Source organism: Stylophora pistillata, chromosome 4 (assembly GCF_964205215.1).
Source record: "Stylophora pistillata chromosome 4, jaStyPist1.2, whole genome shotgun sequence".
Lineage (NCBI taxonomy): Eukaryota > Metazoa > Cnidaria > Anthozoa > Scleractinia > Pocilloporidae > Stylophora > Stylophora pistillata.
The window spans coordinates 23,556,221-23,570,558 of NC_142522.1; the positions used below are offsets into that span (position 1 = coordinate 23,556,221).

Below are 14,338 nucleotides of genomic sequence, written 5' to 3' on the forward strand. Positions count from 1 at the left end.
CTTATGTTTTATCTGGTTTACACAATGACAAGGTGAAGTCTTCCGCGAAGTCTTCCATCGAAGCAGTTTATCCTTGAACATTTTAAAGTTAAAAAAAGAAAAAATTAGTGGTGCGTTCAGACGCGTTTTTTTCGCGTGTCATTCAGCGTACGTCACGCGAGCTGATGAATGGTTCCTCTTACGATATCCGCTGGTCAAGGTAAAAGGACATATTCTGCCTTTTGTTGGATTGAATCATTTATGGTGCGACTGGCCTGCCATGGGATCAGAATGTAGTGTTGAAAAAGATTACGAGCTGGATGAACCAGTCGAATGTGTTAGCAAAGAATGGTGTATTTACGAAGCGAAAAAGAAACAAGATGGCCTCAAAGTTACTGTTTTTGTCCATGAGAAGAAAGAGAAAGAAAATAATAGTGATTATGAAAGGATTTCTAAAGCTGCACAGGTAAAATATGTTATAATGGATACTGTGTCACGCCACGTAACCTCAGACTTAGAAATGTCGTGAAAAAAAAAATTAAAAAACTGTCAGTGGTGTTGTCTTATCGTCCTTGTGATGGGTAGTTCTGAAAGGTGGTGTTGTTGGTTCGTGACTGAAATTTTTACGACCTAAGAATTCATCTTCAGATTCAAGTCAGGTTACAGTCAAGTAATTGAATCTGATGATATGTTCCTTTCAGGTTGTAGGCCGAAAAATCAGGAACTTGTACTTACAACTGTCTATTCAGGAGTCCCCTCACCCATGCTACAGACTGTACAATGATCAACAACACGATAGATTCTCACTCCCTGCTGCAAACTATTTACTGAACAAAAAATTACAAATAAATAAGTTGTTATGCTTATAATCCAACCTGTAAAAAGAAGATCTTGTGTCCCTAGGAGCTAAAAAAATTATATTGATGAATTATTGATATCCAGGGGGTTACTAGCTGTCGATCACCACCCATTTATGACTTTCTACTGCCATCTGTTTAGCCTGCAAGCATGTTCTTATGTCTATATTTTGCCTCGCAGTCCTTTTCAGGGTAAGTCTGCTTAGTTCACCTTTGGCAGCCGCTTTTGAAAGAGTTTTTGAAACTTCTGGTATCATGCAAGTTGATTGATAAATGATGAATGACAAATTGTTAATTACAGTTTTCTTATTGTCATAATACAATAGTTTTATTGGGAAAAAGATTACTATTTTTACATCCATAATAGTTACTATTTATCTTTTTCAGTGTCTCAAAACTCTTAAACATCCAACCATTCTTAAACATCATTGGTCTTATGACAGCTCAGAAGAGTTTTGTATGGTGACAGAACCAGTCAAGCCTTTAGAATCTGTTTTAAAGAGTTTAGACACATTGGAGATTGTTGCTGGACTCTATAATGTTGTTGAAGCTCTTGTATTTTTGCACGAAAAGGTGAATTTTTTCAACATGTTTCATGCTTTTACCTGAAAACGAGAGAATAAGTTGTAGTTTCTACTGCCTGCCTGGAGACTGCTTTGTTTAATTTGATCCTTTTTTATCCTTAGTTTAAACCTTAATAGCAGTTGAAATGTCATTTCCTCTTTTTCAATTTGATTGTCATATCTTGCCATTGTCTACTAATTTTATGGCTATCAGGACATAATAGGGAAAATAGCAGTGCTATTGACAGAAAATCTTTGATTAAAAAGGGTTTGTCACAAAAATATCTGACCTTGAGGCAGGCCTATTGGAGGAAGTGTTTCTCCATGATAGTTTAGGCTAGAAAGAAGTTAGTCCCACAAATTAATTCTACCGCTACTAAAATCAGGCAAGGACTCCTCTCTGAAATTTTTCAATATGTGTAACTCGCTTGCTTGAGCAGAAGAAATATAATTATTTTGAACCCTTTTATATAAAAGTGGGTATTCCAATAAATTATAAGGTTAGTGTGTGGAATGTTGGCTCTCCATGGCTTTAGGAGAATTTGCTACTTACTATAATTAGGTAGTGAGAGGCAGTGAGAGCAGTTCTAGAATAAAGAGTTAGCCTCATAATAAAACTCTGTGCAGATGCATCTCCCATGATGGTGAGTAATTAATATCATGTTGTTGACATTTTTAAGGGTGGTCTGTCACACAACAATGTTTGCATGTCATCCGTGTATGTTAGTGACAATGACTGGGGATGGAGACTTGGTGGAATGGAACATGTATGCAGATTTTCTGAATTAACAAATGAGGTAGGGTTATGTGAGATTTGTGATGCTGTGTCTCTAGTACATCAATTTACACTTCTTGAAAGAGAGATTGCTTTCCTCCTTTCTTGAAGAGTTTAAAGATGTTTACACTTCAAGCCTTGCTTCACTGGTAGCTTTTGCATGAACTTGTACTTTGTTGCACTGACTCTAAACTTTTCTTTGGTCCTAAATATATTTGCTTTTATCAATGATGGAGGAAACATGTCAACTTTTATAATCTTTCAATGACCAGCTCTTCAATCTGTAGTTTTTATTTGCTACGAATTTGTCAGAAAATTGGAAAAATCCAGTAATGTTATATCATTCCTTATTTGTTTTGGTTCATTCCCTGATTTTTTCTTTCTCTCAGATGATATTCTCATAAATAATCAATAGTTTAGAGGAAGAAAATATTGGACCAAGAAATTATACATTTAGCTTTAATTTCAATAGTTCTGTAAACTAACTTGTGGAATAACAACGAGGAGTAAGTCAGTCTATCAAGAAGTGGATAGATGTTCTAGTCTTCTCGGATAAGGACGAATAAACTGTAGGCCCTGTCTCCTGCAGGGTTAGGGGTAGGAGACATTAATTTCCCACGCATGAGATTACTGTGTGATGGATGTCCCACCCTGGGGTGAGATGGGTGGGTGTTCACAGGGCCCCATTTAAACTAGCTATCTGCTAAACTGGGCCACCCTGTATAAATATTCGTCAATACATACATACATACTTACATAGTTGAGCTGATTGACTCATCTGGGTTCCTTAATATTCCTTAACCTCTAAGAGTGACCAGCATCTAGTTTCTCCTCACAATATCATCCCTAAATCAAACAGTAAGGACACGAGAATAAACGAAATGATCGCTAACTGAAGAAGCTCTTGATTGTTCAATAAATTTTCCTTGTCAGCATCTTGGGAAATGCATAGAGAATAGCTTGCTTGCTTGCTTCAGGTTTATATAGTGCATATTTGCATGTGCTGATCAATAGGGCTTTACATGTTGTTGTTAAGGTTGAGATCGGGCGTCAGCATTTTATTATATATATAATTATGTATTTTATATGTATGGAGAATATGCATACTGATGTTAATGTGTAAAGGGTTAACTTGAAACAACTATGAGATAGTAAAACTACTCCCCCCTGAATGGGATGCCAGTCTACTTAACAATTATTCCACAAGCGCACGTTGGATATGAGATGATAGATAGCCAACTCGGTGCTACGCACCTCGTTGGCTATAATCATCTCATATCCAACAAGTGCGAGTGGAATAATTGTTTTGTTAAAAACGTTAAATTAAATTATTAAATTTTCTTAAATTTTTAGCTCCCTTTTAATCTTAAGCTGAAACGTACGCTTGCCATATTTGTAGATTATGGTATATTGGCTGATATATCATAATGGCTGAGCCAACAAAAAGTCTTGAATTGCATTATCCAATGATCTAGTTTTTGATAAACAAGGTTACCCCTCAGCATTTCATCACACTTCCCTGATAATTCACCTTTAACTGTGAACATGCTAAGGATAAATTTATATGATCATAAAAACTATGAAATTTAGATTACTATGATCATGTCTTTATAAGTTATACTAACATTTATTTTTGTATTTTATTTAAATTTTTATTTAATTTATTCATTCAGTGTACCCCTTTGGTCTAATTGGTTTGCTAATCATTCATTTTATTGTCCTTCTCTTCAAAATTAATAAAGGGTACAGGGAACATGTTTGTAAGTCTTAAAGATATTGTGCAAAATTGTATGCCAAAATTGATGTCATGGTTGTTTCTTCTTTTTCAAGTTTTTGTCAGGTACAAGAGCACAAAGGGATACCAAGTCTATTTCTCCTGAAGAAAAGGTTATTCCTGTCATGAGTAACTTGTATTTTGTTATAATTATCAGTGTTCTGTTTCTTAAAACTATGGCTGTGCACTGGCAAGAGTTAGAAGCTAAGAATACATTTCTGTTGTTATGATTATTAGTACATAACTATTTTTGTTACAACTATTGTTATTATTAGATTATTGAGTTTGCATGCAGCCATGGATAGCTGTTTCAGTCTCATGTGAAGCATGCTTTTATGTTGTGCTCATCAGCTAGCATGGTCAGCAATGCTGCAACAGCTTTCCATGGCTGCTAATTACTTTTTTTTTGTTGTCACCTAAGCTCTCATTCTGAGGTTTTAATATAATTATAGTAACCATGTCACTTATCCCAGTAATCACCACCATATCCCCAAATGTACCATACAGGTATCTCTTCAAAAACTTACTGATTTACTGCCTCTTTTATCAGGAGGGTCGTGTAAATGTCACTTTAAAGACTGGTCATGCCCTCGATGCATATGGCTTTGGTATGTTTGTAAGTGACATCTTGGACACTCGCACAGATTTAGGTAACTATTACACATTTCCCTCTGATTGAAAATACTGTAAATTAGCAATGTTGTTGTGTAAAAACATGAAGAGGTTTATTCCATAAGTCAATACATGTAACTTTGATCTCTGAGCATGGGATGCTGTCAAATCAGTTTATCTGTGATACCATGTGAATCTTTTTAATTCTACTTTTTTTACCTCAAGAAAAATTTAATCCCTTTTTTAAAGGAAGTTTGAAACCCAAAACATTTTTTCTCCAACAAATTAAGGCTTTGAAGTGCAGAAAGTTTGCCATTGATTGTTCATTCAACATGCCCTGCTTTTTCTAGTAATTGTTTTAAATTTCCTTAATTTAACTTGCTCTAGGAGATGTAGGGGAAAATTTTGGAGAAAAGATGCAGAGTTTATTCCTCCATGAAAATCCTCAGGTACTTTTAAGAAAAATACTCCAGGCATATTTTATTGTTGACTTAGCAGGTTTCCATTATGATAGCAATTTTTTTTGTGTTTCAACAAATAATTCATCATCACCAGGTAGGAATTTGATGAAAAGCTAGCATTTATATATGTCTTATTAACCAAGTCCAAGGGCCGTATTGGGAGAATATAGACCCGAGGCCTTGACAGTACGGACCGAGTGCAGCGAGGTCTGTACAAAAAAGACCGAGGGCCGATATTCTTCCAGTACGGTCCCGAGCAAGCTTGGTTAATAAGAGATTTATTATACGACTAAAGTTCAAAGGGACACAAGTGCGGTATCATTCGGGACCATTCGGGACAGTGCCCGATCCAATACTGAGACAATATTGACGGGCAATAGAGCATTTTGATTGGTTGATTTTAGTTATTGGCCCTCTGACTGCCCGAGTCGTGTAATAAATAATTGTTATTACAGGCCCTACACAGATGTAAATAATAGGCACTGTCAAAGTTGTTTCTCTTAGTCAGCCATGACAGGCATAATTTTCTTACAGCCAATGTATGTAGTATAATTTTTTTTTTTCACAGTAATCACAATCATCAGTGAATGATACAACCAAAATATCAATTACATGTAGGTCACTTGAATCATTTGACACCAACGACAGCAGTAAATGTCACAGGTGTATTTAATTGTCAAGGTGGCAGGACAACTTTTTATTTTTGAGCTTCAGACATTTTCATTGCCTTTTTGGTAAATAATCAGTACTGATAGTTTATAGAGGTTTTGCATGGCAGCCATGTTGCATGGCAGGATTATTTTTCTCATGGGAAAAATTTTTCTTTCTTATGAAAAATATTTTCATTTTTCCTGCTATGCAACATGGCTGCCATGCAAAACCTCTATCATGAAATTCACCGTTGACCAGTAGTCACTTGCCTTGTGCTCCTACGACTTGATTCATCACTACATTTATATTTTCAATCATGGTTATCTCCAAGTAGTGCTATGACTTGATTCATCACTACATTTGTATTTTCAATCATGGTTATCTCCAAGTAGTGCTATGACTTGATTCATCACTACATTTGTATTTTCAATCATGGTTATCTCCAAGTAGTGCTATGACTTGATTCATCACTACATTTGTATTTTCAATCATGGTTATCTCCAAGTAGTGCTATGACTTGATTCATCACTACATTTGTATTTTCAATCATGGTTATCTCCAAGTAGTGCTCTGCTTCTGTAGGTCACCTTTGCAGTTCATGCTTTTATGTTCAGACATTTTCTTGATATTTGTTCCAGATGAGGCCTCAGTTTTCCAGTCTTCTTAGTGATGAATTCTTCAGGTTTGTTAAAGCTTTTCAAAGTTTTTGTAAGTTTTGGTGCAGAACTTCATAGCAATAGCATAAAATGGTACATTCATTCAAATAGCTGTGAATTTGAAAACCCTCTCAGTTTGTAAGAATTCCTACTCAATGCCCTGGGAAAGTAACAAGACTTTATAACAGTTTTTTATAACATTGATGCCACAAACTAAGCTAAAAATTTACAAATCACACCATTTTTTAAATTTCCTATCTTTAAAAAACTGTGTAGAATGTTATGTAGTTCTTGTCTCTAACTGCTGCTCATCTAAGAGAGATGCACATCCCTCCAATATCAAAATCTTTTCACACTGCAAATGACTTGTAAGATTTTAATTTGAGGGCCTCTTTTTTTTTACAATCACTAGGAGCGGCTTTTTGGAGATAATGACATTTCTCAACCAAATAACCATTAAAACTGATGTGGAAAAAGAGAAATTCTTCAGGTATGGAAGTTACTTTCAGCTACGTTAGAGGAGTTCAAATTGAAGCCTAAACCCTGAGAGTGACCTTTATCCTCAAGAGTAGTGTCCATGCTCAATTCTCCCTTGTAGCTGCTACACATTTCCTTGTAAATTAATTACAAGAATACGGTGTTAAATCAAGGGAACAACTTCTACCTGATAAGTTTTGTATTACCAGCTTTGGTACTTTTCTTAATCAGTCTCGAATCACATTGGGCCTGTTATTTAAACGAGGTCTAACTCAAACCGCCGTTTGGGGCCTCGGGTATTCTCTTTGAGGGTTGATTTAATTAAATAAATATCCTTTCACTATTAGCTTTCGGCCCTTTTTAACACTGTTCACAGAAATAAATGTTCAGATAAAAGGTTCGGCTAAATTGATATTAGCCTAAAACGCGGTTTTGTTAAACAACAGCTGAACTTTGTTTAAATAACCGACCCTTAGTGGTTAGTTACATGACGCGCGCGGCCCAAACGAGTGGTACACAGACATGAAGTGGGGTGTGTAGGGAGAAGACAGGATTGACAGGGATTGACAGGATTGACAGGGACTGACAGGATTGACAGGGATCAACAGGATTGACAGGGATCGACAGGATTGACAGGGATCAACAGGATTGACAGGGATCGACAGGATTGACAGAGTTGGCCTCGTTCCTAACTTTAAGTGGTCAGGTTTTTGACAGGAATAGGTTTTTTTAACTGAGGATGTGTTCGATTCAGTTCTCTAGCCTACAAGTTGACAACAATTCCACCAAAACTTGTTGCCAGGCGAATGCTTCCAAGATTGATGTCAAGATTTGTTCTGGCGGACCCTAGTGCAGAGAAAAATTTCCTCCCTCATCTCCTGACTCCTATCAAAGGTAAAGTGTTGTTTATAGACCACTTTCATAAAAGGCTGCCGGATTAATATTCTTTTGTTTAAATTTAAATTAGCCCTTCTGGCCTCGTTCTCCAGTACAAAATTCAAAAGAATACATTATCTCAAGCGAGGCCAGAAGGGCTAATTTGAATTTAAGCAAAAGAATGTTAATCCGGCAGCCATTTATGAAAGTGGTCTATTACCATCGTTTACAGCAAGGTTTTTCGATGAGCACATGTTGCAAGTTAAAGGTAACTAAACTCTGCAAGGGAGAGATCACAGACAAAATCTGCAAGAATTTACTTAAAACTGTATGTATTGCTTTTATCCAAGGGAGGCCCTTATTTGGCTAATGTCTGTTGCTTGTATTGGAGGATTTCCGTAACTCCGGCTTCTAATATCGGGAATGTTTTATTCGTGGTAATCAATTTTAAATGTTAAAGAATCCATTTACTTTCAGATGGTAACGATGCTGATTACCAGTCAAGCAACCTCACTCCAGTGCTACCAGATGAGCTGTTCAGGTAATGATTCCCCTTTCCTGTGGGGCTACCACAGACCGCCCAAACGTTTAAACTACAGCAGGTTTTAGCTTATATTGGGTTTACCTCGCGGGTTTTTCCAACTTAGTTTTTCTAACTTAGTGAGAGATTCTTAATTTTCAGTACTCTACTCTAACTTAAGAATCTATGAAGCTTTTATGCACTTCTTAATTTCTTGCGTTTTCTATAGTCATTTCTAAGGACATGAAACAACATATTTAAATTATATGTATATGTTACCCTCCAAGTTGATTTCTTATTTGTCTTTTTTATTTTCAAGCCATTTTATGTATTGTAACTTCAAAAGGTCTGTAAGACTTTGAAGTTTCCTCAAAATTTACGTTTTCCTAAGGAAAATAATATGTAGGCAAATTTTGTCGATTTTTCATAAAAACATCAAAGCAGTCATATTGTGTTTTAGAGAAGAAGTAAAAGGTCTTCCTGGCGTGCAATAATCTCTATCAAGCAGAGACATTCTGCTAATAGAGCACTTCTCGATTGAGTGTAGAAAAACGAAAATCAAAGTTATCCTAATAGCCAATCAGAACGCAGATCACAAGGAGCCAATCAGACTCAGTAACGATTTCCCGCCTGAACGGCGGGAAATCGCGAGGAATCAAGTGGTAATTGGTTATAGTCTTGAATAAGATTGGTTGAGAGAAAGACGCTAGTTTCCTGAGCCAATCAGAAACAAAGGTAAGGAAACCCAGCGCAATCCAAGATGTCTTTCTACACTCGACTGAAAATTGCTCTACCTTGTTGTCTCCTTTCAGAGAACACTGCATCCCCATTTTAATGACTCTATGGTCCATCAGGGACGGACACGTCCGGATGATTCTTCTCAAGTATTTTGGTCTCTATGCCACCTCTTTTGCGAAAGAAGTTCTGGAAAATTTCATTCTACCTCAGGTATGCTTCTACTTAAGTAGAGGTCAATGGCTAAGGAAAGACTGTGCCAGAGTCTTAATCTAAAACTTAGTAAGCAAGATCAACTGAAAAGCTTCCCAACACGTATTTTCTGCGCGGTGCATTTTTTTATTCCTTTCACCTGATTGAAAATTTGTTTAGCATTCGAGCTGACTAAGAAAGGCTTTTTTCCCGAGTAAGATGTATTCTTTTGTCCTCAAAGTACCGATTCACTGCGTTTACGTCAAAAACGGGCGTTTGTCACAATCGATTCGATTTATGGAGGTTTCGCCCCATTGAAAGTCTCCCCCCCCCCCCCAATCAAGAGTTCGCCATTTGCGGTAAGACAAGTTCACCCCTACCTTTCCCGGTTCGCCCCTTGTGGCCAAGCAAGTTCAATCCCATCTTTGCTAGTTCACCCCAACTCTTTTCACTTGTTGAGGTTTTGAGGCGAACTGGTTTGGGTGGGGGTAAACTTTTTTTAATTCGGGAGTGAATTCGCAAAAGTGGTAGGGGACGAACTAGCAATGGGACGAAACCACCAGATTCACATTTTGCCGCCGTATAAAACGGTTCTAGATGGGTAAGCATGTGTGTGTGGCGTTTTCATTGGGCTGTTAATTAATGTACAGAACGGGAAACCGTGGAAACGAGCAGCGGATTGCGGAGCTTTCGCGGCATCGCCGATCGTCTTCTCTACCCCGCTGCGTAACATTTCAAAGCACAAACACACCAAAATAAGATTTAGCTACACAGGCTGCAATTGGTTTGAATGATGAGTCAAATTGGGTACCATTATGTGAATACGGACACCTCAAGGCTATAGACATAGATATTTAATTATAACAACGGGATTTACCTATTAATGAGCTTTTGAATAAGAAATTCGACGGACTTTTTCAATTCGTTTTGGACACGAGATCGAGGTTGTATTGATGTACGAGGTTGGTTGAATTAACAACAAGTTATTTTTAAACATGTTACTCTTCCTTACAATATCGATGTATCAATCAGAAAAAAGGTGATGAAGATAGACTAGATTATCAGCTTGAGGGTGGTGTCGTGAGGTAACACGAAATTCTCCTAACTTCTTAACAAGGAAAAGTATATGAACGGAAAGGGAGGAAATCGGAACAGTTTAAGTGTGGGACCGCCCTAAGACGGTGTTCCATTGTACACCGAAGTACTCCAGCTTTCCTCCTTATGCTGAAAAGAAAAATTAACAATGTTGATTGAATCGTGTTTCTTCTTTCCTCTTGTCTGGCTTCCATTGGTGAACAACTGTTTTGATTATTTTTAACTTTTCTCGAAGATGTTGATTGGTCTGAGAGAAACAGATGACAGAATAGTCGCGGCCACATTTTCTGCCTTGTCAGTCATGGTACCTGTATTAGGAGCGAATGTGGTTGTTGGTGGAGAAAGAAGAAAGCACTTCATCGAAGGGAGACCTAAGGTATAAACCAATTGAAATGGAAACGGGGAGAGCCTGCGCTCGCTTAGGAACTGCAGTATCTTTTAGCAATCCGTATAATTCTTTGTGATGTCCACGAAGGAAGAGAGAGGGGGGGGGTAGGGTGGGAGGGGGGCTAATTCGTTTCAGCTAACATCGCTTAAATTTGCTGTATTCGTTCTCAGTCTTTGAAGGTTCGTGTTTTGTTTTTTCTTTTCAGTTCAATGGTTCTGAGAGCATGCCAACAAGTAAGTTCCCACGATCAAAGCATGTTGTGTCCTACCTTAATAACCTACGCCCATTTCAGTTTTAACCTCTTTTTTTCTTCTTTATTTTCTCATCTTGATATTTCATGATTACAACCCTTGTCGGTTTGCGTCCACAGAGACCCGTCATTATTTTTTTGCATGGAAAGGAAGGGGGGGTCTGGAGGATTTAGGAGAGCTCACATGGTTTTCAGGGGGAATGGAGAGGGGGGGTTCAGTCATAAGAATATTACAAAGCCTTAAGGGGGATTAGATAAATTTTATCGTGACACAACGAAAATCTTCCGACCCCTCCCCCCCTCCCCTTCCGATGCCTAACCGTTCCCTAACCACCCACTTGCTTTTCAGTATCCACAAATAATGTCATTAAGGAAAAGAAGATCAGAAACATTGGTCCCGCGAATGTCAGTGGAGTCATCGACTTTGAGAACAAGTTGAGCCCAGAGTCAGACGGCACCGTGCAGACATTCACACGTAATACTAACGATAAAATTCGAAAACAGGAAAGGGAAAAACGAAGGCAAGAAATGGAGAAGAGAAAAGAGGAGAGAAAAAAAGAGATGGAACGGCGCAGATTGGAACGAGAGAAAGAAAGAATAGCGAAACAATCGTCTCCCAAGAGACTAATAGACTTAGTTGTCCCCCAAGGGGACTCTGATCAGGAAGAGTTTGAACAATGGAAAGAACTTGATGGGTCCCCAAACTCCTCGCGGTCAGACGCAAAGGTAAGGAGATTTATCCAGGCCTTAGCCAATAAAAGGAAGTTACTTTCATTTTGTGTCTTTGGATAAAGCTCTGAATTTGTGTTTTTTAACATGCTTTACGAATCGACGCTATTAAAAAAAGAATAACTAAAAGAAGACTTGCAGGGTAGTAAGGTTAAAAAAGGGTAAGAAAGTTTGATCCCTCAAAATACAAATATTCAGGTTAGATTCAACTGTGTCATTCGAACTCGGAAGTGTACTTAGAACAAAAGAAAGTGAACATGACGAAGAATGTAGGTAAAATTCATCGCTCGGTTCTTGTGAAAGTGCTGGTCAGTTTTATGTTTATGAACACAGTACTAAGTAACAACTCGCACAAAGATGGTAACGTAGAATTTTTTTTCTTTAATTTCGATTTTTGACACGCTTATGTTCTCAGAGCAGCCGTTCAAGCCAAGCAACTGTCGAGCAAGGTGTTGCTTACTGGAGTGACGATCAGAGTGTTACTAACAGCGAACAGGACAAACTAGAAATGAATGACGTTGATGTTAATACCTTCCTGCCAGCGGGGAAATTGAACGGACCTTCCCCTTTCTCTCGCAATAAAGAGGGCTATCCATCGAAACCTAGTGCGTCGACACGTTCGAACGCATTAAAGCTTGGTTCTGAAAAATCTTCAATCAAAACAAACAAGTCTTCGAAAACAAGACGGCAAAGTGAAGAGAGACCGGGTAGTGAATTTGAAATAACGCGAATGGAAGTTCGCTCAAGAGAGCCTGATTACTTCGCTGATATGGAGCCGTCATTGACTTTTAAGGCGAAAAATTCAGATGGTGAACCTGGAAAATCCCAAGGTGCAGAACTGAGTTCTAAATTGGCAATGGTAGAAGACACGTCACAGGTATGGCTTAGAGGTTGGATGGCCTGTGCAAACCTGTGAATCTGAGGGTCCAGTTCTTTAAAGGGCGGACAGCGCTCTCTATTGTGTAGAGATCTATCTAGCACAGGATAGCGTTAGTCACCCTTCGAACAGCAGGGGCTGGGTCACGGTGTAAAGAAAAGGGAAAAAATCAATTTGATCTGCCTGTCAAGGGGGTTTTACTCTCAATTTTTTTCTACTCTATTATCAACGTGAACAAGCTGGTGTATCATAGAAAAGTGATTTTCTTGGACTTTTGATAGGGCATACCTGCATGGTCTATTCATTAACGAACATTCTTGTTTCAAATCTATCGAAAACAAAGCTCAAAGTAATTGCGGATATTTACGTTTCTGTCTCTCTAAGCATCTTAAACAATATGACTTGTCGTACGCATGTCTTAGCACCCTTCCTTAGCCTTCGATCCAGCGCTTTGACAATCTTGTCATCAGAGGAAAAGTTCCCTTGATCCCTTGTGGTGTGGTAAGAATATCATAACAGTTGTTTGTGACATAGTGTGAATGAGATTCTCTTTTCTTTTTTCTTTCAGGTGGAAAGTGGCTGGGGTGATGATTGGGAAGATTTTGACTAGCGAGGAGTTCCTGTTTTAAGAAACAATCCAATCTCCCCCTTGATCAGATCGTAGTTTTATTTAACTCATGATTGATCAATTTGAAAATCTCCTGATTGTCTAAGGTAGAGGATAGAAGAAAATGCATCTAAATTGTTCATTTTCAAATGAAACCGCAGTACTGTGGACATTTAAAAGCAAAAGTACGGCCCATGTTGATATCGACCGCAAGAAAAATAGAACGAGCAATCCTTAATTTTTCCGATGTGTACACCTTTCCCCATCTTATCATTTAGTTATTTGTCATTCTTCGTGGCCATTTTTATTTAATTCCCATTTTCAATGAATTTCCCTCCCTTGTAGGTTTTATCGAATTTGTAAACAGAAGTTTTAACGAGAAATGAAATGAACAACAGAGAACATTGTATATTTTATAAAGTTATTTGGCGAGAATGTTGTAATATTAGAAGATAATGCGTTAGAGCGAAATGAATAAATTAATTATTATTGTTTACCAACACGCACGGTAATATATTTTCATTTTACTCATACAGAGTAACATGACACCTTGATACCAATTCCATTTAGACAAGGTAAATATGGGAATGGTGTAGTCTCAGTTTTCATTGTCGAAAACAGTTGCTTGTTTACCATTCTATTGTTCACCGTCTTCTCTCTTCTTTTAAATTTGCATCATTTTTTAACGGTTGGAAAGATAGATCAAAGTGGCCATTTCTGGTACTTCGTAAGGGAAGGACTGAGAATCGTTTTTTTTTTTTTTTTTTAATGAGAATTCTTAGACGCAGAAACGTCAGGAGTGTGTTGCAAGATCCAGACCTAGTTTCTTAGTTTGGCCCTGATAAGAGCCATTTGGGTAGTGGTCAATGAAGGCCACATTTTTCAATTTTAAAAAGGGCGATTTTCAGTCGCCACTGCACTCCTTAGGATCTCAGCTATTCTTATGAGAGTCCCGTTGGTCCAATGCGAAGTTAATCAGTCACGATTATTGTTCCACCTTCCGAAGAGCCAAAATTGTACGTAGATGGCTTTTTCTTTGTTTTACTTTTTAGATGGGGAAAGAGAAAGGTTACATTTTCAAATATGAACAGGTTAATTACCAGCGACGCTTGAAATATAAATAACTCGCTAGGAGAGGCGTTTTTCTATGAGAACTAGACACCTGTAATCACAAAATTTACCCTTGTTGTTATGTGTTTGGCACCTTTATCTTTAGAAAGTATTATTTCTGATGAGATGCAAATTATCGTTTCCTGTGTTTATG

The 14,338-nt window shown here is 37.8% G+C and overlaps 1 protein-coding gene across 2 annotated transcripts; it reads left to right on the forward strand.

The window, feature by feature from the left end:
• The first annotated feature begins 28 nt into the window (after nt 1–28).
• Nucleotides 29–13,227, forward strand: LOC111335202 (protein-associating with the carboxyl-terminal domain of ezrin). 2 transcript variants are annotated; one of them, XM_022941054.2, is made up of 16 exons: nt 29–445; nt 1,224–1,409; nt 2,080–2,196; nt 4,005–4,061; nt 4,499–4,598; nt 4,948–5,009; nt 6,311–6,354; nt 6,741–6,818; nt 7,560–7,699; nt 8,159–8,222; nt 9,014–9,149; nt 10,459–10,599; nt 10,817–10,844; nt 11,211–11,587; nt 12,006–12,467; nt 13,036–13,227. In XM_022941054.2, the coding sequence occupies exons 1-16, from the start codon at nt 260–262 to the stop codon at nt 13,075–13,077; spliced, it is 2,220 nt and encodes a 739-aa protein (XP_022796789.2). In that variant the 5' UTR covers nt 29–259; the 3' UTR covers nt 13,078–13,227. The 2 variants fall into 2 exon arrangements, with proteins under 2 accessions (XP_022796789.2, XP_088615280.1); XM_088759154.1 differs by lacking the exon at nt 10,459–10,599 and having other exon boundaries at nt 126–445.
• The last annotated feature ends 1,111 nt before the right edge of the window (nt 13,228–14,338 follow it).

What these genes read in the sequence shown, in the direction of transcription:
- LOC111335202 (XM_022941054.2), top strand. Translation starts at nt 260, where the DNA reads ATGGGATCAGAATGTAGTGTTGAAAAAGATTACGAGCTGGATGAACCA. An exon ending in CTACCAGATGAGCTGTTCAG is followed by an intron (nt 8,223 to 9,013) that starts GTAATGATTCCC and finishes GTCTCCTTTCAG; the next exon opens with AGAACACTGCATCCCCATTT. An exon ending in TTCTGAGAGCATGCCAACAA is followed by an intron (nt 10,845 to 11,210) that starts GTAAGTTCCCAC and finishes CTTGCTTTTCAG; the next exon opens with TATCCACAAATAATGTCATT.